At 38.9% G+C, this 27591-nt stretch overlaps 1 protein-coding gene across 2 annotated transcripts in view; it reads right to left on the reverse strand.

Annotated features, from left to right (window-relative positions):
• LOC122797149 (CD209 antigen-like protein B) overlaps window positions 1-27591 on the reverse strand; it is a 418559-nt gene that overhangs the window by 110926 nt on the left and 280042 nt on the right. For both annotated transcript variants that reach the window (XM_044065955.1, XM_044065954.1), the window contains one exon: window positions 3246-3421. In XM_044065955.1, the coding sequence (XP_043921890.1) occupies window positions 3246-3421 (176 nt within the window). The remainder of the gene's footprint in view (window positions 1-3245; window positions 3422-27591) is intronic.

Genomic DNA, 27591 nt, shown 5'->3' on the forward strand with positions numbered 1-27591 from the left:
CCTTGTATCAGTGGATTTATACTATTTGGTAATTCAGTCTTCTTATTTCCATATTGATAAAATGCTTGATTAGACAAAATGTGCATTGAAACACTCAGTGAGGCAGATGAAGCTGTGTTGCATGGACAAAGTGATGACATTTGTTTTTCTTTACTAAAGTCTTGCTAATTTACAACATCAAGTAAAAGCATGTCATTTACTAAGAGGCAAAGAATTTGGGGTACAGAAACATTCACCAAGATTTGGAGGGCTGATAAGGACTGCTTATTTTACCTAGTGTTTCAATTTCCCTAATTGAGATACACACTTTACATCCTACTTATTTGCTATTTTATCCTCATAATAAGAATTACCAGTCTGTGCCACATGCTTCCTTGAATTTTTTTACTGATTTCACCCTATTAAATGTTCATAAAAGCTATGCAAATCATCCAACACCCACTGTGTGAAATAATACTTCACTGTATGGCCCTGAACAGCCCAACTTAGAAGCTCAGCTTGTATCTTGTTTTTTTAATCAATCCTTGTGAATTTTTTTACTAATGGAATCCACTTGGCCTCGATGAATTCTCATAAGGTACTTAAAAGATTCTACAGTGTGTCCATGTGCCTTCTTTAGAACTTTTTATTAATGATGTGAGGAACAGACTGTGCACAATTTTTGTTGTCCTTGTGACAAAAGGATATACTGCCAGCACAGCTAGCTGGAATTTTGTAAATAATTATATGTCATTGGTGAATATCGAAATGATTTATACAAGATGTGTCTGTTACAAATGCATTAGAAGTGTATGTCATGTGTATATCAAACTGCTTGTAAAGATGTGTGTTGAAAAGGTATTTGCAAAGTGCTGTTTGAAATGTAACCACGGTGTGCCCTACTGAAAGAGAACAGAATGTACACACACTATTTGTAACTGTTTAAATGTATATGTTTTAATAGTGGAAACTGGGATACAAGAGATTAACGTCAGTCTAGTAAACTTTAGAAAAATATCTGAAAATAAATTACTTTATAGGATGCAATAAAGAGGCTACTTCTCAAGTTTTCAATGCAGCTAGAGACATAGAGTCTGTGCTAGAAAGCTTTCTGTATTGTTCTTGGAGTGAACTAATTGCTACTTTTGAAGCATTAAGGAATATAATTGTTTTATGACTTCTAGCATCTGCCAAAGATCCGAGGAAAAGCCCTTGTCAGAATATTTTACAGGTAGATGCTAAATGCTGCCAGCTTCTAGTAGTGAGGGTTTTGGCCTGGGAACTAGAAGTCAGATGACCAGAAATTATGACATTCTACAAGGTATGCCAGCAGTAATATTTTAGATATTAATTTGAGAAGTTTCTTGGTGAGACAGAGCATTCTGCATCCCATCTTGGACCTGACAACAATTAGAAGATCCATTCACCACATCTGCCTTGCTCTATTAGTAAGTTCCTAGGTTATAATATAATTCTCTTAGATTCTTTCAGGAATATAGTGAAGCTAAATTTAGATATTTTTCTTTATTTATTTGTGACTGTCCAGCAATGTTGTTTTAAATATTTCCTGTGGTTTTGAACTTTGATGTCACTGTGAATATATATGTAGTATTGTCTTGTTTTTTTTTTATTTATTATTAAATATATTTAAACCTTTCCTTGTGGCTGATCTGTATAGAGATGTTTAAGTTTTGAGAGTACTTGCACATTTATTTGGTGATACTATGCGGACCACTCCTAACAGCCTTGCTCTTGGCCAAACTTCCATTTGTAGTAGCATTAATATTAAACAATAAGGTTAGACACCCTTTGTTAAGGGCCCTAAAGGAGTGACTAGTGGCAGTAAAAACTACCTTATAGTCTGGGCAGAAGGGGGCATAGCTAGTAAACCTGTGCCAGACTTTCCCAGGTGTGTGTGTGTGTGTGTGTGTGTGTGTGTGTGTGTGTGTGTGTGTGTGTGTGTGTGTGTGTGCAAATCAAACCTCAAAGAGTGTTAGTGTCAGCTACTTGGGCAGGGACATGAAGCACTGGCTGAACAGAGAGGGTGCTAAAGGTCTTGTCTTGGTCACTCATCTGAGATCTCAACTTCATAGCTGTGCCAGTGGGAGTCTTAATGGGGATCTGGAGAAAGAGGGAGATACATCCCCGGTCTAACTGTTGTCTTTGTGTGCTCGTAAGGGAAATTGCACTTGATGCAGAGAGCTGCATCTGGAAATAATGGATGTGTACTTGTCATCCTCATAGTGAACATCACCCACTGTTGTCAGTGGTGAGGACTGAGGCTCCTTGATTACTGGTCCAGTGGATGGTTATCATAGTCCTCATGTGAATGGTCTCTGTCTTCCAATGTCTTTTTGATGATGAGTCTTCCAAAATATTTTCTTTGCATTCCTCCCAAGTTCAATAACAGAAGAATATATATTAGAATAAAAAACTGGCAAGACTTCAGCTCATCAAAATATCTATATTTTTTTTTTCATGGACAAGACGCTTCCACAACACTTCTTTTTTTAAATATTCTTACTCCATGAACATAAACCATAGAGAAAAGAGAAAAATCTGCACACAAATATTCACTTCTGATGATGAACTAGCAATAGTTATCTACGGGAAATACTGGAGTTGAACAGAAGTAAGTTGAAGCTGACGAGATGAGATTTCATCCCATTAACAATGGATGAACAGGAGGGTCATGTTCCATAACAGCACACAATACTTTTGTTTTCATCTAGTGCTATTACTTCCTATGTATCTCACTTTTTATCCGCTTTTCTTGCTGCTCTGTCATACAAACTGTCTAATCTTTAGGTGATAATGATATGTGATATTGACTCACTATGTCATAAGATTAACTGGCATGACTCTTGGTTCCTAATAAACATTATGATAGTAAACAGCCAATTGCCAAAATTAGTATTATTATTAGCAGAAGTATTTTATCAGTATATGGAACAACTTTAACAGAAGGGTTGGATAGTAAAAGCAAAACTTAGATTAAGTTATGGCCATTCATAGATATAGGATATTTAAGTATTTCTCCATCTAATAAAATAATATATTACAGAAATGCTATTTGATCAGGTCACAGAACATTTTCCATCCATTTTATGAAATGTCTGGCTGTGTTGTCATTGATGCAAAGATATTCTGCTATGCGTTTTTTTCCTTGACTGAGTAGCGGTGTGATATGTCCTTTGTCTGATTGGTTCATTGATTCTTTCTCAGATATCAGCAGTTATTCTAGATTTTTTCTTATGTTATCTTACCTTCTCTTCTCTGGAGTTAATCACCACTAAATCTGCATCCATTTCTTTACAAGCTTTCCTGCTTTCATCCCAGCTTTTTTCTGTAGTAGAAGTGAAGTAACAGCTAGATTTTGACCCACTCGTATCACTCTTTCTGAAGGACGTCCATTTGAAAGGACATAACTCGCATATATTTCCTGTAGGACGAGTTTTCAGAATTAAGATTTATTAAAAAGAGAAGCCTGGCAACATAGCAATATCAATTAAAAAGCATTTGCCAGTCATGATCATTGAGCAAACAAGCAGTAAACTGCAGAACATTGAAAGGAGGGAGTGAATCAGATTGAATTATCAGTAGCATGCAAAATACTAGGTATTATGAAATATAAGTAGTATTGTATGATGCACACTTGGACTATATGTTTTACTTGATTGAATTTCATAACAAGTATTGTAGTTTTGTTCCTACTATGGTTCATTTGAGTAAAAAATATCAGGGTAAAAATGTATGAATCCACTCCAAAGGCAAAAAGAAGCACAACCAAAAATAGAAAATGCAAAATAACTATTTAATATTCAAATCAAAATAATGTAATATTAAAAAATAAGCCATATACAAACTGAAAGAAAAAAACAACAAATTCCATCAAAAAGGCATGAAAAATAAGGTTATACATCTGAATCTGTGTTAAAAACTAAATATCAGGACATCTCACAAGGATTCATGGCGATTTCATCTGATAGCACAACCGCCACTGTCTAAAACTGCAAGAGGTCTTGTGCTAAGATGAATTACTGTGACCTAAAATAATTCATTATAAATCTTCTTATACATTTTATATGAAACAATACAGCTGGTGGACATTTTTCTACCCAGTGAACAGTGGGACTTTGTGATTTTTATACTTTATTTATTTTTTTTTAATATCTGATTTTGGGGCACTATTTTGTACATGCCTTCTTTCTTTCACACAATAAAACACTGTTCTGCAAATATCTGCAATAAAAATGTTTAATCTCAGACACTTCTACCATTTAACAAATAAGCATTCTCATTATAAAAATGTCTAATAGAATGGTACAGAAATTCTTCTGTTCTGCAGCTCTTTTTTTGATTGACTACTAAAATGCATGCAAATATTTCTATTCTACAGATTTTAACTTACTTGACTTTTGTATTGAGGTTTCTATGTAGGAGGTATGATGACTGATCCCATAGACCCCTTCCAGACAAAATCAGCAAGAATAAGGACAAAGATTATAGTCATAGAGAAATTGAAGTAATCTGCCAAATGACAAGTCTTTGGGAGATGGAAAGAAACCAAAGTCATTAGGAAAACCCATTACGAATTCCAAAAGCAAGAAAACACAAAGACAGTAAAATGGCATCAGGACAAACACCAGACCATGGAGAAGCGATGCGCCAACACCAGTCAGTGTGACAATCTTCAAATAATGCTCAGTAAACACAAATTAAAGAGTTGAGGAGAATGATCCCAGACAATAAGGAATGAACAGGAATTCATGAGATCAGAGAGTGTGGCCCTGAGCAATTAACATTAAACATGAATTCAGGAGATGAGAACGGGTGTTTGACAACAAATCTGAACTTGAATTCAGGAGGTGGGAGTGGAGATAACCCTGTTCAACAAGCCCTGAAAATGAATTTGGGAAGATAGAGGGTTGGTAGCTGAATGATAAAAATTGAATATAAATCTCAGAGATGAGATGCAGGTTACTATGGACAACCTGGATGGGAATTAATTCTGTAGCCTAGGTGAGGTTACTAGAACAATAAGCAGAGACCCTGAATTTAGGATTTGTGAGGAGAGTGACCTTAAACTGGGGAAAGAAAAACTTTCAGATACTGATAACTCCACACCATGAAGACTGAGGTGATACTGAGCAATATATTTCACAAAAACAACATCACTCTTTCTGTAGCCCGGGTGAGGTTACTAGACCAACAAGTAGAGACCCTGAATTTAGGATTTGTGAGGAGAGTGACCTTAAATTGGGGAAAGAAAAACATTCAGGTACTGATAACTCCACACCATGAAGACTGAGGTGTTACTGAGCAATATATTTCACAAAAACAACATCACTCTTACAAAACAGTTAACACCAAAAGAAAATCATGAAACCAGGAGCTGTGTCCACCATCACTTATTATTAACTTTTTATTGTGCAAAGATTGAATCCTTTGTCCTATGGGACTTTGTCAGAATAAACTCATGCAGTAAATAATGACCTTATATATGGTCACCATATATTCATTTAAATAAAACCAATTAATCAATTAAAATATCGCCACTTTTAAAGACACACAGGCACAAATTAAATGTACTTATCTCCTTCTTCACCATACTATTCCAGTCCTAGGTGAGATTAATAATGTTATATTTAATAGAAATATATTAATAGCTATATCTACTCTAATATATATATATATATACATATATATATATATATATATATATATATTCATATATATATTCATATATATATTTATATATATATATATATATATATATATATATATGTATGTGTGTGTGTGTGTGTGTGTATCCCCCATCATTTTATACCAGCAAAATAAGCATTTTATTAATAAGTCATTTAAAAATGCTTTAAAAATGAAAAGTGCATGCATACAAAAATATATATATGTAAATATATATACTTCAGTCTATTGAACGTTCACATAACCGAAACTTAAATGATCAAGATGAGAAGACCAAAATCACAGAAGACCAAACCTTCACAATTCCGAAATTCAAAACAATGAAACATCTTCTGCTCCATTTCAACACAAAACTCTAACTTGTTTTACATTTTTGCAGGGGAGAAAGCCCCCCCTGCGCCCCCTGCAAACTATATATACCAACTCTGAGACTGCACTACAGTGGTGTAAAGGGTAAATTTCTTAATCTTCACTGTACTGTGATCTGCATTCAGAAGCTCTGAGTGGTATGTGAGTGGTGTTTCTTTGTTCTGGATTTCAGCAATGTAAAAGTTCGTTCTTGTGTAATTTCAGTCTTTTTGTCTGGATCATTTAAGTTTCAATTATGTGAACTTTAGAATGAAGTAGACCCATATATATATATATATATATATATATATATATATATATATATATATATATATATATATATATATATATATATATAGTTTACTATACATGAATGGTCGATATTCCGAAAATGACATCATGCTGCATGAATACTAATGAGTGAAAATGTCAACTCAGTTGATCAACATCAACAGATTCGGCATTAATATCGAAATTGGAATGTGATAGCAGTGTAGTTGCAAATGTATGTTAAACACCTACAGTGTCATTCACATTTTAGCATGGGGGCAATGTGCCCCCCCCCCACACCCCCTGAAAATTAAATATTCTAACTCCACGATCGCACTATAGTGAGGACAGGGATGCATTTCCCAATCTGCACTGTACCATGACTCTACTCATAATATCAAGTGCATATCAACGAATGCACACTTGCATTTGCTGATATATAATCTCGATCTCCTAACATTTGACAACAATGGTTAAGGTGTTTGCCTTACAAACACAAGGTGTGGGGGTTTGAGTCTCACAAGGGATAATTGGCTAGGCTTAAAATGGCTCGCAAGGGCAGTTAGCTTAGTACTAACCTATGAACATAGAAAGCTGATTAAGTAATGTTTTACTTTCTGGGTTCACTGAACTAGCATTCAGCATTTTGATAGTAAAGTATATATATATATATATATATATATATATATATATATATATATATATTTAAATATAAATATGTAAATGCGCATGTATATATACTGAAAGATTATAATTCGATTAATAACTAACCCTTGGGTAAAAGTTAAAAATTAAAAATTCTTGCCACTGTGATACATCCATAACCATTTGAAGCTTTTCCTTTGTCACATTAAGTAAATGTGAAAATGTTAAAAATTAAAATAGAAATAAGTTTCAAAATAAGTAGAAAAATAGGTTCATAGGTTCATACTAAATATATTTACTAAACTTTTTTTTTCATTTTCCAGCCTGAAGTCAGCCATGACAAGTAAGGACAGTGTGGTAGTAAATCAAATTAATTAGTTATTAATTAGGTCCCACATTTAAAAGTTTGCAAAGCTGGTATAAAAATTTTGACTTTTAATTCGCTATGATGATATTTAGACCCAGTTAGGCCTTTACATTACATTTCCTTGACTGGAGAAGGAGGCAATAAGCTTTAACATTCCACAATGACGTCAACTTTACCTTCCCTCTTTAACCTTTTTTATATATATTATGCTGTCTTAAAGCCTCTCCGGATTCCCTCTCCACTCTCCATACAAGTCAGAACACTTTGTTAGAGTTAAGGGAAACTATGTGGCAACTGAGACTCAATGCCACATTGTTTCCAGGAATTAATGACTGTTGTTCTATAACCAGTTTATAGGAAATTGAAATCAATGCAAATTTGAATTTAAACAATATACATGTTTTGTATCCATTTGACCATCCAAGAGTTGTTAATATGAGAGCTGTGACTAATTTTTAACTTTTAATATTCTTTCACATTTGACATGTTATATTTTTTACTATCATTATATTAGACATGTTACTAAAGACCTTTTATTTTTTAACAAGGTTTCTTTAAGGAAGATTGGCGGCTATACGATTCCTTTCATCAAGATGTAATTGATTTAAGTGAATTGGATTATTTAACTGTTGAATTTCCAGTAAATCAGACAATTTTTGTAATTCCAAAAATCCACAAGGATATAAACAATTCCCCATTTAGACCGACAGTGGCTGCTAAGAATTCCAAAACTGAACCTTTAGCTGCCTATGTGGATGTTTTTTTACGGCATTAAATGGTAAGGTACACATTTTTGAGGGAATCCTGGCATTGTTTGGAATTATTAAGGGATGCACCCAAAGGGAACAATTATATTTTTGTTACCATTGATGCAGTTAATGCATTTACGGTGATTCCACAAGAGGTTGGACTTGAATTTTTTAGTGTGAGTTTAATTAACATTGATGGAATAATTAATGTTACAAGGAATTTGTTAACTGAAAGGATGGAAATAATTTTGAATAATAATTTCCTCTTTTTTGTGGGGGAATATTTTAAATAGACCTCCGGAGTAGCTATGGAGGCAAAATGTGCCCCTATTTATGCCAATCTAGTATTGGCCAAAAGGGAAAAAAGGTTTGTTTTTGATTCCCCCATATATGAATGATGTTATTTTATGGGTGTGTTTCCTGGATGATATTTTAATTCTGTGGCATGGAAATGTGGAACAAATAGAACAGTTTATTACCTATCTTAACAAGACCACTGTTTTTTTTAAATTTACGTATACAACTGGAGTACAGGAGATAGAGTTTATGGATATTTTACTCTATAAACACACACACAGACCCATGATCTATATTCTAGTATTTATAGAAAGAAAACCTTCTCAAATATGTTATTACACTTTGATAGTTGCCAGCCACCCCATCAAAAGAGGGGGGGGGTAATAAAAGAGCAAATGGTACGCCTTTCTGGATTGGTAAGTGGTGACCAACTGTTTGAGGCTGAGATGTCCATTTTATTTGGTTTATTTAAAACAGGGGATGTCCACTAAGGCTACTGATAAAAAATAGGAATGAAGTGAGAAGGAAATTTTTAAATATGTATACACCAATATTGTTAATGAATAAGGGATCATTATTAAGTTCAGCTCAGTCAGTGTTTCAAAATAAAACAATGGTGTTGTCTTTTAACCATGATGCTGCCACAATAAGAGCAGTGATTAATGACTACTGGGACTTGACCGTTACTAGTGAATTGAAAAGTAAACTTGGTGAGCAACCACTGGTAACTTACTGTTGTTGTTGTTGTCTTTTGGCTTTTCCCGGTTAGGGTCACCACAGCGACACTCCGGTCCGCTAATGATTGGCAGTAGATTTTCATGAATGCCGAGGTGCCAGCTCGACATCCAACCTTCAACAAAGGCACGCCCATTTACGCGTGTCTTTTGAATGCCCACCCAACCGTGGGGAGGACATGCAGACTCCACACAGAAGGCACTCCCCACACTCCAGCCAAGAATTGAACGGGAGAACCTGTTGCTGTGAGGCAACAATGCTACCGCTGCACCACCGCGTAACTTACTGTACAGGTAGAAATTTAAAGGAAATTTTTGAAAGGAATAAGGATGACCAAGGCAAATCTTATAACTCATTAATGAGTAAGCGTTATGTGTCTAAATACTGTAACAAGGTCCGAATGTGGTGATCGATGGGTACAAAAGGACAATTCAGTGTCTAGGTCAGGGTAGTTGCAATACAAAAATGGTGGTCTACATAGCCCTATGTGGTAGCTGCTCGGCGTTCTACGTAGGGAAGACCAGTCGGAAATTAAGAGATAGAATGACCGAACACCTGAGGGACATTAAGAATAGAAAGACAACAAATGCTTTATTTAGTCATAGTGTGACATGTACTGATTTAAAAAAAATATTTTTATAATTGACAGACTGAAGCACAACAACAGAGGTGGGGATCAGAACATTTTGTTAGAGTTTAGGAAAACTATGTGGCAACTGAGACTCAATGCCACAGTATTTCTAGGAATTAATGACTTGTTCTATAACCAGTTTACTGAAACTGAGATCAATGCAAATTTGAATTTAAACAATATACATGTTTTGTATTCATTTGACCAGACAAGAGTTGTTAACATGAGAGCTGCGTCTAATTTTTAACTTCTGATATTCTTTCACATTTTACATTTTATATTTTTTGCTAACACTGTGGATTCTCGGCTGGAGTGCCTTCTGTGTGGAGTCTGCATGTCCTCCCCACGGTTGAGTGGCATTTGAAAGACATGTGTGAATGGGCATGCCTTCGTTGAAGGTTGGGCGTTGGTCTGGCACCTCGGCACCATAAAATTCGACTCCCAATCATTAGCAGACCGGAGTTCTGCTGTGGTGACCCCTAACCGGGAAAAGCCAAAAGAAAAACAACAACAACATTTTTTGCTAACATTGTATTAGACATGTTACTAAAGACTTTTTATTTTTTGACAAGGTTTCTTTAAGGAAGGTATAGGTTTTGCAATTAAACAATTAACTAATTAGGTTAGTCACGTGGCTGAAACCAATTTAAGGAACTTATGATGTTTTATTATTGACTCTGATGATGATGATGCCTCTGTAACTGCAGGTGAAAGTGCTAAGTTTTGATTTTAACTACTAATAAACCCAATTTTCCATGGATCCATAGCTGGCCTTAGGCATAGGCCAACTAGGCAGCCACATAGGGCGCCGCTGTAGTAGGAGCGCTTTTCCAGAATTTATTTGGTATAGGTAGACCAGGCTGGGGGCACTGAGTGGTGTGGTGGGGGTGCAGTAGAGCCGTTTTGCCTAGAGCACCAGTTGACCTAAGGCCGCTCCTGTGTGGATCCATGGGCGTTGTGGCGATTTCAGTATTTTTTTATTTTTTGTTATTGATCACCTTGTGTGATTATTTAGTGGTTCCATACAAGTCGTCTACTTCTCAAGGCCACAACTTCTCTGTGAAATCTGCAGCCTATGCTTCCTCCTTCCCCTCTGTCCTTCATGTTCAGAATGACATCTTCACATCTGTGTGATATTATCATGTGGACTAGTATTGTATATACTCCCTTTCCTGGTCTTAGATGAAAATCTGGTCTCTCGTCCTATTCCTTCCCCTTGATCCATCATATCTTCCTAATGACTTTCCACTGAATTTCTTTCAGTAGCTGCTGGTCTTTCCCTTAGATGGCCTCAGATCTGCATGTTTTACACAAGGCATGCTTTGATCAAAGCCCTTTAGAGTCGAAGCTTTACCTCTACGCTTCCAGAATCTATCCTCCTGAGGATACACTGACACATTATGTTTGTTGATGCCCATGTCCTGTCATTCTTCTCCTGGTCATCCAGTCCATGAGAGATCAACACCTCCAGATCCTATCCCTGCTCTGTTGCCATCACATCTCCAAGCTGATACTTCGCACCAGGGTCATTGTGCCCCAAATGCAGGCTGTAGCATTTATTTACATTGACCCTCAGCTGCTACCTTTCTTCCTGCTTGTTTAGCCTTTCTATTAAAGTTTGGGGTAAAACATTTTGAAATATTCATCTTTAGGGGTTACTGTCATGAGATCATAGATGCTGTTGTACATTTTCATCCTAGAAGGTGACTGTACAGCCATTATCAGACAATTAGCTTTCAGAACTCTGTAAGGACAGTGCAACTATTCATTAGATAGTTTCCTATTCATGGCATTTTATAAACTCAATGTAAAAATGTTGGACTTTAGAAAAGTTTTAAGTAGAGGCACAACTTTGCTGATTAGTAATGTATGTAAGAAGTGTCACAATAAACAGAACATGCTGGAGGGACAGGTTCCTAACCCAGAGACTTCCCATACTCTGGAACAAACTTCCCATTCACGTCAAGCAGAGCACTTCACTGCCCCTCTTTAAGAGAAATCTTGACGAGTGGGTGGGCAATAAGAAGTTCACCCCGGGGATCACTTCAGCAGCCTTGCTTGACAGGGACACTGGGAACTAACTTTGGGCGGCATGATGCCAGGGAATCTTCTTGGGCTAGGCTTATATAGGCTGCAGGGCCGTTAGCCTAGTACACACCTATGAACCTATGAACCTTTATTTATTTGTTCTCCAGGGTAGAGCACTGATATCCATGGACCTTTGTCAGGAGCACTTTCCGGTTAAGTGGTTTGCTCAGAGTCATATGGTTAGGCAATGGAGACTCGGGGTTTCAAACCTTGCACCACTAGACTACAGAAAACAGCTTGTTAACAGCTCTGTAATCCTCTAAGCCAACTGCTAGGTTATCATTCATTCATCATTTATTCATTCTTTGATGACTGGTTAATTCATTGCAGGATGATGGGGAGCCTGAATCTATCCCAACACTCACCAAGGACAAACCTGAATCTGGTGCGCCAGTTCTTTATAGGATACCGATGCACCCCACTTATGGGTCTATATTATAACAGCAAACTCTTGAAATAGCCAACGCTGTATAATCGACCCAAAAAACCCCCCGAAAACACAAAATTCCCAGGGGAAAAAAAATGGCTGGTCGACAAAAAAAAACACAAAATAAAGTGGGGGCTTCACCCACCACACCCCCTGATGTGGGGGGGGTGCCCCCATACCCCCCTTACTTAAACATACCAACTCCAAGATCGCACCACAGTGGAGGAAACAGCAAAGTCCCCAAAAAAGGCCCAGTGATTTTTTTTTTCCCTGGGAAAAAAATTGCTGTTACCGAGTCTTTGGGATTTTGCCATTTTGACATTTAGTTGTCAATTAAACAGCATTCGCTATATTAAGTGTTCGCTTACTTAATAAGGAACCCTCACTTACACATGGCATGCACATATATGGGTAGTTTTCTTCCAATTTATTTACTGCACATCTATGGAATGTGGGGGGAAGCTCATACAGAGACAGGGGGGACAGATAGACTGCTCATTGAATGCACTCCAGCCAAGAACCAAGCTTAAGAACATAGCATTGTGAAATTTTTTCTTTCTTTATTTTATTTTACATTTGTTAACCGGGAATCAACAATGTTTGCCATTGTACCATATCTCCATCATAGTAGATGAATTTGTAATCATTGTGTGAAAATAGTTTCTGCCTGAAATTACCTTTCTTTGGATGACAATGTAAACACACATCACATTTGTTTGTGAAATGAGATTCTGTTTACTTTAGTAAAGATACAGTCAAACATTTGTGAGATTGAATTTAACCTCACAACTTTTTCAGTTAGTAAGATTCTGGGACATAATTTTCAAAATATTTATTTTAGGGGTCAATGGAGTAACATCAGAAGTGTCAATGCACAACTCCACTTTCCAAGAAAATTACCAAATGACAGTAACGTAGTTCATTGACTGGGGCCCCAGTTGCTGCTAAGTTAAACATTTGGGCTAAAATGTGAGGAAATGATTACCAAATGACAGTAACGTAGTTCATTAAATGGGGCCCCAGTTGCTGCTAAGTTAAACATTTGGGCTAAAGTTGTCCTCATTTGTTCATATTCTAATTAACTTCATCAGTAAACAACAGGCTTCTAAGGTGTGATCTGACTTTCAATTCTGATATCACACAACTTACTTTGGTCTTTCCTAAAACAGAGTGCGCATCAAACACCTTTATATATTGTTTGTTATATTCAACAGGTAAAGCGTCACATGCCACAATGCATAATATGCCTTTTTAGAAATTAATAAATAGTCATTTCCTGAATTCATGTCCACCAAGCATACAGCATCATTGGACATGACATTGGTATGTTGCTTAAATTTGCCTATAGCAGCTCTTACACTATTTGTAACTTCTGATGTATAAACACTTGTATCTTGTACAGCACCATAAATCTCCAAGGGTGGACAGAGTTAACGTTCCACTCTATGGGAAGAACTCACCTTCACTAGTTTACCTTTTTTTTTTTTCTGAATGCCCACTCTGGTGACATGCCCACTGTAGATGGTACCAGCAATTGTATTTATAACAAACTGCTTGTCTGAATGACAGGTGCTATGTCTGTGGTTCATCCCAGATTATTACAATTTCCTTGGAATACATTAGAATTGTTAAATGCAGAGAATATGGTTTTACATTAATGGCTTTACTTTGTAGTTGATGGGAATCTTATGAATGCTGCCTGCCGGTGGACCCCTCGATTTCTTTTGAATGAGAGGGTGTCACCTCATCTGCTAGAACTTCCTCCTGTTCATTTGGCCTTGAATGGTTTAAATGTCTGATATTCTATTAAAAGAATAGACAGTCTCACTACAGAAATTTTGCAGGTTGTTCTCATGATTTCCACAATGTAGTTGAGAAAGCCTTAAAGCAGCACCTGTTTCATTCCCAGTGGGCCCTAACATAGCACCCATTCACTGAAATTTAAACCTTTTCCTTATACCATCCAACTAAAAATAAATATAAAAAGAAACTGTGTGATGGCACAAGGTACATTAACCCAGAGATGTCCCCGCAATGTGGGCCCCAGCTAGAGTTTCTTCCCTAACAGCAGTTAGAGAGTGTGTCCTTACTAATAATGCACAATTATGGAATTACAGGAGTACATATATTGGTCAACTGTCACAATCAAGTCATCACCTTGACAAAAGGGAAAATATTTGAAAAAATTGTATCTGACACAAGCTTATCACAAATTATCTGTGGATAATGCTGCTCTGGTGGCACAGACAATTATCACATATAAAGGCACCTATAAAGTTATTGATTTACAGTATGAAGTTTGTATCACTCCAGGGATCTTCCATCACTTGATGAATAATGGCCTTTCTGGTCTTCAAGGAATCGTACCTCATTTTGGTGATATTTTCATTGGGGGTAACTCTATGCAAGCTTAGGATAGCCATCTATGTAAAGTTCTCCAAAGGCTTGCAGATGTTGAGCTAAGTTTAAAGATAAACATGCATTTGAGGAATCAAGTTCTGAACTTCTCAGTTTCAAGACTGATATAAAGGGAAGGTCAAAGCTTTCCATGATCTTACAAAACCAAAAAGTGAATAAGATCAGCAGGCATTCCTTGGGCTATTGAGATTTTATCATTCCTTTCTGGTAAATAGAGTCACTGGACCTTAGCCTCTGAACACAACACTGATAAAAATGCTGGTTGGAAGTGGACTCATGCCCATGAGAAGGCTTTTGAGGATGTTAAGGACTTAATGTTATCAGGCAACATATTACTGCATTATAATGTAGAAAAAAACTGATTCTGATCTGTGATGATTCATCTTATGGAAATGGCGCTGTCCTTATGGAAATGGTGCTGTCCTTATGGAAAAAGTGCTGTCCTAATGGGAATGGTGCTGTCCTTATGGATATGCTGCTGTCCTTATGGAAACAGTGCTGTCCTTATGGAAATGGCACTGTCCTTATGGAAATGGTGCTGTCCTTAAGGAAACAGTGCTGTCCTAATGGGAATGGTGCTGTCCTTATGGAAATGCTGCTGTCCTTATGGAAATGGTGTTGTCCTTATGGAAACAGTGCTGTCCTAATGGGAATGATTCTCTTCTTATGGAAATGCTGCTGTCCTTATGGAAATGCTGCTGTCCTAAGCCATATGCTCAGCAGCAGTCATGAAGCTCCAATTGTTTATTATTCATGAACTGTGTCCACTACTGAAAGAAATTATGTTCAGTCTGATAAGGAAATGAGGAACAGTTGGCATAATGGTTAAGGTGTCTGGCCAATGGCTGTGTGCAGTTTGCATGTCCTCCTTGTGTCTCTGTGGGGTTCCTCACTCCTCCCTCCCAAAAAACATGCTTGGTGTTTCCAGCTCAAATTCACTCAAGAATGGAATTGTGGGCAGCAGCACAGACTGTAGATGGTGCCCTGTAGATCAGAGTGCTCCTGCTGGTTCTTTAAGAAGCATGTCAAAGATGCAATGCGCATGTATAAATGTCAAGCACATGGCATTCCTAGTGCCGTTTTGAGATTTCAGCTAGAAAGTAAGCATGTATGATTCTAGCAGTTAGTTTGTATAAGTTACTTAAGTAAACATCAGTAAACTTCTATCGTGATGTGTTTGTATAAAATAAGGCTGCTTGAACAGAACCCACAAAGACTACTGAGTCCAAAGTAGGAGAGTGATGTGGTGTCAGAACCGGGATCGCAGAGAATAATATCTGGTTTGGAGCCATGAGGTGCAGAGATGACAGTGAAGGTAAACTAAGAGAAATGACCATGGAAAAGAGCCTGAAAAGAATCAAAGTAATGAGAATACGGATTAACTACTTGTTTTATAAAAAAGGTAAAACAGCATTACAAGGGCACAAACTGCATTATTAAACAAGCGGGGGGCACAAAAGGTTTCTTAACTAAGGGAAATGTTTAAAATAATGACATTTGACAAAACAATTAAAAGCAAAGTAAAATGAGCATGTTTAAGGGCAAAAAGGGCATGTTTAAGGGCAAAAAGGGCATGTTTAGAGTAACACAAGCACAAAAAAGTACAATCGGCATGAAAAGAAATTAAACGAGTAAAATGAATATAATAAGACCAAAAGGGCACATTAGGCATAGATAAAGCAAGAACAACTGCATGTTTTTTAGCAAAGTGCTGTGTTTTGGCATAACTATGGCTTCGTATTGTATCAAGAGCATAGCTAAAGTTATTCAAAGTATCTCAAAGTGTGTAAAATTGCTTACAGTGTGTGCTTATTAATGTGTATGTATTCTGAAGAGTTTATTTGTGTGAAAAGTACAACTATTTTGTGAAGTGTAGTCAAAGTATAGCCATTTTGAAAAGTTTCTTGTGCTGGGTGTGTCTAGTTGCAAAGTACCACCATTACAAAGTGTTTCTTGCACTGTAAAGAGTTGCCTAGCAATGTACGGCCATTTGGGGGAAGTTTCAGTATGCTATGTACAGTTTATTCACAAAGTGCAATTACTTTGAAATGTTATTGACTCTGAGCTTCTCTTGCCCAGTTCATTCACATCGTGAAGTTATTTGAAATGCATCTTAAAATGTTGATAAATTACTTTAGCAAGACAATAATTTCAAGAGTATCACAGTGCCCTAGGGACTTATTTCGCAAAGTCCAGTTACACAGAGGCTTGCATCGTGCAGTTGTTTGATATGTTTCTTACACTGATAAGAGGTGATTTCTTGCAATACAATAATTTCAAGAGTATTACAGTGCCTGAAAGAAACTTATTTTGCAAAGTTCAGTTGTACAGAGGCTTGTTATGCTATTGGGCAAAGTTACAAATACTGGCATAAAATACTGGTATATGTGTATGTGTATGTGTTCTTGCTTATTTGCAAAGCCCTTCTCTGGTATTTTATTTATTTTATATTATTTTATTTTACATTTGTTTACCAGGAAAGTCCGACTGGACAGTAAGTCCATTTTCAGTGAAGGCCCAGGGAGAAAAGCTCCAAGACATACAAAGAATAAGAAGTTTAACAATTTTATATAGAATTTCTTCAGAAATCTTAATAAAATTGACATAGCATTTTTAAAAAGAAACAAATTACAGTTTATGGTATTTATACAAAAATCATGCAAGCATAGTAACAGTGTGAGCAGATTACTTTATATACAGCCTTGGCTTTCATTTAACTAGCTATAACTGTTTTTGTGTCTATCTGCTGATTTCTGAAGTATCTGCACTTAAAAGTAGCATTTTGGTCGACTCTGGTCGATTAATACTGTTTTTTTGTTAATTTAACTGCTGAGGCTGCCCACTAAAGTGTGCTAGCCTGTGTAAATCGATTTTACTGTTTGCTTAATTACATTTCTGTGTGCTTTCCTGAAAAAACAAAAAACAAAAAAAAATACTCCTTGTTTTCCCGCCTTTGCTCAACTAGTTTGGACCAGTATACAGGCTTTGCTGTATTCTGGGCTGTGTGTAGTTCCTGTGTTGGCCATTGTCTTACTTGGATAGAAGGAAGTTTCTGTGCTCACCAGTGGGAGTGGGGAGCCTTGAGCAGCCTATCTGTCCCTGGGGGAAGTGACCTCAGCACTTGAGCTGTAAATTATTGGTTGCTTTGGACCATTTCTAGCTCTTTTCAAGTTCCCTGTATAAAAATCTGCCTCAGGGCGTTTTTTTCTGGCTATATACCCAAGCAGAGCTCCACGTGGTCCTGCAGAGGGGTCCTGGCAACAGAGAACTGAAAGAATCGACCACTTTCCAGATTTAAGTATTTTTTGGCTTTTTTTATCTGCATTGTCCTCTCTGGCTTTCATTTAACTAGCTATAACTGTTTGTGTCTCTATCTGCTGATTTCTGAAGTATCTGCACTTAAAAGTAGCATTTTGGTCGACTCTGGTCGATTAATACTGTTTTTTGTTACTTTAACTGCTGAGGCTGCCCACTAAAGTGTGCTAGCCTGTGTAAATCGATTTTACTGTTTGCTTAATTGCATTTCTGCGTGCTTTCCTGAAAAAACAAAAAACAAAAAAAAATACTCCTTGTTTTCCCGCCTTTGCTCGACTAGTTTGGACCAGTATACAGGCTTTGCTGTATTCTGGGCTGTGTGTAGTTCCTGTGTTGGCCATTGCCTTACTTGGATAGAAGGAAGTTTCTGTGCTCACCAGTGGGAGTGGGGAGCCTTGAGCAGCCTATCTGTCCCTGGGGGAAGTGATCTCAGCACTTGAGCTGTAAATTATTGGTTGCTTTGGACCATTTCTAGCTCTTTTCAAGTTCCCTGTATAAAAATCCGCCTCAGGGCGTTTTTGCACGGTTGGGCGCATAGCGCAGCAGCGGTTATACAGGTTTAAACTATTTCTGGCTCCGCCAAGTCTGCTCTTCAATTTTTCACTTAGAAAGCTCTACTCAGTCTATTTAGCTGTATATATTAGCACTTGTTTTCGGACTTCTAGTCTTAGCAAGCACTCTTATAATAAAGTAAGCACTCTTATACTAAAGTAAGCACTACAGCCATCCACTACCCCCTGTGAATACCCACTTCCCTTAAAGGCACAGCACTCCTTATAATATTCTAGTATGTCAAGTGGTAGACCACTAGCATCCTCTCTTGTTCAGCTGGTTAACCTGGGAATCTTAAGACAATGTTACAATTGTCTCATATACACAGACAACCCTCTCCTCCTTCCTACTAACACAAATACTTGTGAGAGATGCAACTATATAGCCAGACTGGAGGCTGAACTCTCTCAACTCAGGACTGGCAAGACCAGACAGGAGGAGAAGGTACCCACACCCGAAGCAAAACCGGTCACACATAAAACTACCACCACTACAAACCAAACACATAAGAACACAAAGACATACTCGGAGGCTCTTATAAAAAACTTACCAAAACAACAGAGGCCTCCAAAGCAGACACGCAGAAATACACCCCCACAAAACGTAACACCTACAACACATATCTCAAACAACAGGTGTGTCACACAATCACAGCCCCTAAGGCAAAACACTATGCCAGAGACATTAGAAATAGGTGACTCTATAGTCAGACACACCGATGTTCCACTTACCAGGCTGAATAAGGAGAGGGTAACGGTGAGCTGCCTATCGGGAGCTAGGATCCGCCACATTACACACGCACTCAGGTCACTCCAAAGCAAGTACAAGTATGATGCAGTCATTGTCCATGCTGGTGTGAATGACCTGAGACGTACCTCCCTGGACTACATGAAAAGAGACATTGAGGAGCTCTCCGATTATGTAGCCCAGACTGGTATGACCCTGACCCTGAGCAGCATCCTGCCTTCACCAAGAATGATGCCTCAGTACAAAGACAAAATGATCAGTTTTAACAATTGGCTTAATCACTGGTGTCATTCTAGGGGATACAATGTCTGTCAGCCTGGGATGACATGCTGGACAAGCAGCGTTGCTTCAAGGGATGGCTTGCACCTGTCACCACTGGGCTTCGGATACTGGCCAAGGCTCTTGCCACCCCATAGTGCCTTTTTAGGCAATGCTCAAAAGACAAATCAACCTCCGTAAAAACAAAATGGAAAAAATTAAGGGTAATGCTGCTCAACGCCAGAAGTCTAAATCTCAAGATGCAGGCACTCAAGCACTTCTCAGTATGGAGAACATCGATGTCTGTGCAGTAACTGAAACCTGGTTCAAGGCTCCTGAGAGCACTCCAGCGCTACCAGGCTATACCTCATATCATGCTTTTCGGCCTCAAGTTCCAGGCCGAACCACAAAGGGAGGGGTGTGTCCATTTTCATAAAGGACACCTACACCTCTCGATTGGTGGCTACCCATGAAGCATCAGAAACCATACAAGTTTTACTCACCATAGGCAAAACTGCCATACAACTGGTCGCATGTTATAGAACACCCTCCCAATCCCAGGAATCCCATCAAGCATTCCTGAAAACACTGGAGGATATGAATGTCACACCAAACACCATCATATTGGGTGACTTCAACTACCCCAACATAGACTGGGCCCACTATTCTAGCCCTAACACCCTAGCCCAAAGATTCCTGGAATTCATTAACTCAAATGCTATGGAGCAACTGGTCACTTCTCCTACGAGGAGAGATAATATACTTGACCTGATTATCACAAATATGGGGTCCAAATGCTCCGCACCGGATATAAACCCCTCACTAGTAAGATCTGACCATAAACTGATCACGTTGGATGTACATATCCCACCCCCAGAACAAAAGACTACAGTGAAAAATTTTTCAAAAGCTGACTTTACACTCCTTAAGTCAGAAATGATATCCTTTAAGCCTACTGGGTTAATGGAAAACACATCCCAAAATGCTGAATCCTACACAACAGCCTTCTACGGACATCTCCAAGAATTCATGGATCAAGCAATCCCAACTAAAACCAAGACCCTCTCCACCAAGGGAAAATGCCCGGTTTGGTGGACCCCGGCTATAAACAAACTGTACAACAAAAGAAGGAAGCTACTGCAGGACAAAGCCAAATCCCACAAGGGAAAGGCTTCCCTGATCAGCACAAGTAAAAAACTACGTTCTCTCATAAAAACATCTAAAGCCAACTTTGAGAGAAAGATTGCCAAGGATACCAAAGACAATCACAAGGCCTTCTTCAATTATGTCAGAACCTTGGGAGGAAATTCTCAGATATGCTCTGAGTTGGTACACAACGACAAAAAATTCACTGACCCTACCGACATTGCCAATATTCTGGCAGATAGGTTCAGTGCAAATTTCTCCTCCCTCACCCCCTAAAGATGAAGTAATTATCCCTGCTGAATGTAACCTACCTGTCATCTCAGACATACAGGTGAAATCAGCACTCAACAAAGCAAAAAACACAGCATCTATGGGACCCGATGGTATCCCCGGTTGCGTGTTACGTGAACTTCAAGATGAACTAAACCCGCACCTAAAAACGCTATTCAATCTTAGCCACACTACAGGATATGTACCTGAACACTGGCGCACAGCAACAGTGGTCCCACTCCACAAAGGGGGAAATTCTACTGACCCTGGTAACTACCACCCCATAAGTCTGACCAGCCTGGTCTGCAAGGCTATGGAAAGAATCATCATGGAACTCAAAAATGGCGATATTGGAGATCTGCAGACCCTTGATCCCACCCAGTTCAGTTTTGTAAAAGGCAGATCCTGCCTCTTAAACCTGGTTGACTTCTTCGAGACAGTCACTAGTGCCATCGACGAGGGTAAGGCTGTCCACACTGCCTACTTGGACTTGGCTAAAGCCTTTGACACGATACCACACTCTGGCATCATAGACAAGCTCAGCAGCCTAAATGTAAATCCATATGTCACAAGATGGGTAGCAAACTGGCTAAAAAACAGAACCCATAAGGTCAAAATTGCTGGAGCCATGTCAGACTCAAAACCAGTCACGAGTGGTGTCCCACAGGGCTCAGTCTTGGGACCACTCTTATTTGGCATTTACTTCTCGGATGTGAAAGCAAATATGGGAGGATTATGGCTGACAAAGTTTGCAGATGACTGCAAACTGGGTGCCATAGTTGATTCACCTGCTGACACACACATCCTACAGAAAGGTCTCACTGAAACGGACAACTGGTGCCGGAATCATGGCGTCAAACTTAACGCCAAAAAATGTATAGTCATCACCTTTGGGAAAAACAAAGTACCCACAAATTATCACATAGACAATAACCCACTGAGTACGGAAGAAGTAATCAGAGACCTGGGGACTCAAGTCGATAGTGACCTCTCCTTTGACAACCATGTTGCCAAAGTGGTCAGAAAGACATTCTACCTTGCCCATCTCATCATGAAGGGATTCTCATCCAGATCAAAGGAGGTCATTGTACCTCTATATTCCTCCCTTGTCAGGCCCATGATTGAATATAATGCTCCATTTGGGATGTATCTCACCCGGCACAAGCAACAACTGGAAAGACCCCAGAAGTACCTCACCAAGAGGATCATGGGTCTCAAACATGTGCCTTATCCAGCTAGATTAAAGAAACTCCAGCTCTATTCAGTAGCATACCGCCTGCTCAGAGGTGATTTGTGCCTAACATATAGGGCCATGTCCAACCAAGAACTGATGGACATGCTCCATCTCAAAAAATCCAGATCCACCAGAACCACGCGAGCTAAAGATTTCAACCTCTGCACAAATATGAATAAAACATGCTGGAGGGATAGATTCATAACACAGAGGTTACCCGTACTCTGGAACAAAATCCCAGTTCATGTGAGACAGAGCCCTTCATTGGCACTGTTCAAGAAAAATCTTGATGCATGGATGGGAGATCGTAAGTTTACCCGGGGAGTCACCTCAGTGTCACTACTAGACAGAGGTATAGTTTACTAAATAATGGGGTCCCACATGTGTCACTACTAGAGAGGCGCAACTATATAATACGGGGTGGCGTAAGCCACATCATTGTTGGCTAGGCTTGTAAATGCCCCAGGGCAGATAGCCTAGTACACACTACACTACACTACTACTTACAAGACTGGACAGTATTTATACGTTTGAGCTTGAGGTATGCTAAAGGAAACTGTATAGTGAGAGTGTAGAAAACACTAGAAGAGTTTTTGATTAGTTAGGATCTAGCAAGTGTGGTGTGACTTAGTGTCACTCTGTTAGATGACTTGGTTTATTCTAATGTATTTATTTAGCCCGGTTCAATACAGGAACAGATCCATGTGGCAGACAGGTGAGCTTTTAGTAGTTTTTTGAACTGGACTATGTTAGTACTGGATTTGATGTCTAGTGGAAGGCTGTTCCAGCCTTTGGCGACAGTACAGGAGAAGATGGTATGTGTTAATATGGCAGATGTATTTTAAAAGCCCTTACCACTTATATTTGATCAGAATGTTGCAGAGAATTGTAGAATATTTGAGCAAGAGTACAATATTTTTTACAAGCGGGTTATTCAGATAGAGATGCATGCACCAAGGCATTCATTTTGTTAAATCTAGCTGGGTCATAGGCCATAGAAAGAAAGCCTTCATTTGTGTATGCACCAGCAGTATATGAGGGAGAAGGTGAAAATTGTCATACTGTTGTACAGGCTGAATCAAGGCAAGACCCCGAGTGTTTGAAGTGCAAGTTCAGAGAGATGTGTAACCCCCAGACAAATATTAGATTAGAAAGGCATTTGTTTTACATTAGAGATCAGAAACCAGGGGAAACTTTTGCAGCTTATATAATTGACCTGAGAAACAAAACTAAAATGTGTCGGTTTGGTGACTTAAAAGATGAGTTAATAAAGGACAGGCTCATGTGTGTTATTAATAGTGCTGCTGTGAGAAAGATCTTGCTTTGTGACAGTGATTTAATATTGAGTAAAGCCACAGAGATTTATCAAATTGATGAAGTGACAGAAAAACACAAAAGTATGCTTGTGAGTGACAAGAGCATAGTTTCAGCAGGTTCCAGAGGAAATGTAGCTAGTATGCAAGACATGACAAACAGAAGTAGGCCTAAGCTAATGGCAGCCACAGCCCCTGCTGGCTGACCAGGGAAACCACATAGCTTTCCAGCAAGGTCTAAGGCTAGTTCAGTTAAAGGAGCATGCTCAGTGCAGTACAGGCATGAATCAGTAAAACCCAATTCCAGCTTTATTTTTAACTGTCGCAATTGTGGTGCAAATCATGAGTCCAAAAGAGTGAAATGCTTAGCATTTGGTCAACAATGTCACAAGTGTAAAAAAATGGAACCATTTTCAAAAGTTTTGCAAATCAAGTAAAACTCACACAGTTGTAAAGAATGGTCACTCAAAAAGGTAAATTGATCAAGCAGAGATGCAGCAGTCCACCTTCTATGTAGATGGTGTATCAGTAATTGGTGAAAGAGTTGATGCAGTGAATTTACTGGCAAAGAGCGGTGTTTTCTACTGTCCAGATCAATGGTAAATCCACAGAGCTTAAAGCAGACACTGGTTCAAAGTGTAATGTTATATCAGCAGACACATTTGCTAAAGTGAGAACTAATGAACAACAAAATGTAACTAATAGTGCAAGACTTGTTGCTTACGGAGGTGAAGAAATTCAAACCGAAGGCTCAGTGATGCTTTCATGTTATTTGGCCAAGAACTTACAACGTGTTATTCTATGTAGTCCAAATGCCAGTACAGTCTTTGCTGGGTCTGAACGATAGTTTGAGAATGAATCTGCTTTCTTTTAGAAAAGAAGTTCATCACATAAGTACAGCTCCGAGTTCCAATTTTTCTGAAGCCATTTTCTCAGAGTATGCTGATGTTTTCTATGACAAGTTGGGCAAACTTCCAGTTATGTATCCTATGAAGTTAGACCCAGAGGTCACTCCAGTGGTCAGACCTGCATAAAAAGTTCCAATAGCTTCTTCTTCTTCTTCTTCTTCTTTCGGCTTTTCCCGGTTAGGGGTCACCACAGCGGATCACCTGTCCGCTCATGATTGGCAGTGGAGTTTTACAGTGTTGAGTTGCCAGCCCGGCGCCCAACCTTCCACAGAAGGCACACACATGCCCACACTCACAACTAGGGCCAATTTAGAGTGTCCAAATCCACCTACAGCATGTCTTTGGGATGTGGGAGGAAACTGGAGCACCTGGAGGAAACCCACGCAACCACAGGGAGGACATGCAGACTTTACACAGAAGACACTCCAGACAGGATTCGAACCGGAGAACCTAAAGTTCCAATAGCTTTGCAGAATAAAGTCAAGGCTCAGCTGGATAAAATGGTGCAGCAAGATGTGATCTGTCTAGTTACAGAAACAGCTGAATGGGTGTCGTCCATGGTGGCAGCTAACAAAAAAGGTTCAGATGAAATCAAAATATGTATTGACCCAAGAGATTTGAACAAAGCATTGAAGAGACAGCATCATTCAATGTGAACAGTCAAAGAGGTTGCAGCCTTAATACTGAATGCCACTGCTTTTTTTTCTGTTTTGGATGCAAAAAGTTCATTTTAGCAAGTAATGCTTGATCGCAAATCCTCATTACTAACCACTCTTGGTGCCCTGTTTGGCAGATACAGATTCCTAAGGATGCCATTTGGAATGAATTCTGCAAGTGAAGTCTTTCAGCATGCAATGGAGCAAATTTTTGGGTTATCCTTGTGTATAATAGCAGATGATTTGTTAGTTGGAGGCAATGCTGAAGCAGAGCATGACAGAAACCTAAAGAGAGTTCTAGACAGAGCATGTGAAGTAAACTTGAAGCTCAATCCTCTGAAGTGCAAATTCAGCCTACCAGAAGTTGCATATGTAGGTCATTTATTTACCAGTACTGGCTTAAAACCAGAGCCTTGAGATGTCAGCAGCAGACAATATTCAAGCTCTACAGTGTTTCATGGTCAGCTATTTAGGCAAGTTTATACCAGACTTCAATGAGGTCACAGCACCTTTAAGAGAGCTGATGTGCAAATATGTTGCATGGTCATGGTTGGAACACCACCAGAAGGCATTCGAAGACCACAAACCGAAAATTGCCGCCCCACCTACATTAAGATATTATGATGTGAACAAACCAGTCGCTCTTTCCTGTGATGCTTCAGAATTCAGTCTTGGCACAGTTATACTTCAAGAGGGTATAGCAGTAGCCTGTGCATCTAGAACACTTACCCAAACTGAGATGCAGTATGCTCAAACTGAGAAAGAACTTTTGACAATAGTATTTGAATGTTCCAAGTTTCATGATTATATTTATGGTCGAGCTATTCAGATTGAAACTGACCACTGACTTATAGTTACTATTATAAAAAAGCCTATACATTCTGCTCCAACAACATTACAAAGAATGATGCTCAGATTACAAAAGTACAACTTCAAAATTGTCTATAGAAAAGAAAACAATTCTATCTGATTGATACCTTATCCACATCATCCAGAAATACAACGGAACAGCTTGACGCAGAGAATTTTGACTTTGACATGATGGCAGTGTGTAATTTTTCTACCACTAGGCTGGATGAGTTAAGAGATCACACAAAGACTGATGCAGTTTTGCAAAAGCTCAATCACTACATTAACGTTGGATGGCCATCAAAACAATCTAGTGCACCACCAGAAGTGCAAACCTATTTTCCTTACAGAGATGAAATGCTGAAGGAAGATGGCATTACTTTCAAAGGTCCTAAAATTGTTGTTCCTGCTTCCTTACAACAAGAATATATCCAGATTTTCCATCGTGGTCACCCAGTTCCACATCCACTAAGAGAAATAAAGAAAATTAGTATTTTTGGCCTTCATTACTGAGAGACAATGATAAAGTACTTTCTTCTTGTTTAGTATGCAATAGTACTAGATTGCATTTGCAAAGAGAACCACTTCAGATAAGTCAAGTCTCTGAACTACTTTGGTCGACAGTAGCCACTGATATCTTCAAGTGGAACAATCAACACTGCTTAGTATCGGTAGACTCTTATTCGAACTGGCCTTTGACACCATCCCCCACTCTGGAATCATAGATAAACTTACTAAGTTGGGCATTAATCCCTATGTCACCCAATGGGTTGCTAAATGGCTTACTGATAGAACCCACACTGTAAAAGTAGCCGACTCCAAATCCAGCTCCAGACAAGTGACAAGTGGAGTACCTCAGGGTTCAGTCCTGGGGGCACTCTTGTTTGGCATCTACTTTTCTGAAGTACAGGTCAACACTAAGGGACTCTGGCTAACAAAGTTTGCAGATGACTGCAAACTGGGAGCCATTACTGAATCCCCAAATGATGTGGATACTCTACAAAAGGGCCTTAGAGAAACAGATGCTTGGTGCCAGAGCCATGGGCTCAAGCTCAATGCCAAGAAATGTATTGTTATCCCCTTTGGGAAAAAACATGTATCCATGAATTACTATATAGGTGGCAGTACACTAAACACAGAAAGTGTGATAAGAGACTTAGGGACACAGGTGGACAGTGGTCTCACCTTCGATAACCACATCGCCACAACAGTCAGGAAATCCTTCTATGTGGCACACCTCATCATGAAGGGCTTTTCATCCAGAAAAAAGGAGGTCATTGTCCCACTGTACTCATCCCTCATTAGACCCATTATAGAATACAACGCCCCATTTTGGTATGTACCTCCTAAGACATCTGCAACAACTGGAAAGGCCTCAGAAATACCTCACTAAAAGAATCACAGGCCTAAAGCAGATGCCCTATGCTGACTGCCTTAAAAAACTCCAGCTATACTCTGTCGCATATCGTCTACTCAGAGGCGATCTCTGCTTAACATACAAGGCCATGTCAAACCCAGAGCTGTTGGACATGCTACACTTAAAGAAATCCCAATCCCTCAGAGCTACATGCTCCAGGGATCTAAACCTTGTCATCACAATAAACAAAACATGCTGGAGGGATAGGTTCCTGACCCAGAGACTCCCCAGACTCTGGAATAGATTGCCCATACATGTCAAACAGA

This window comes from Protopterus annectens, chromosome 3.part0, assembly GCF_019279795.1.
Source record: "Protopterus annectens isolate FY-2018-M chromosome 3.part0, PAN1.0, whole genome shotgun sequence".
NCBI lineage: Eukaryota > Metazoa > Chordata > Ceratodontiformes > Protopteridae > Protopterus > Protopterus annectens.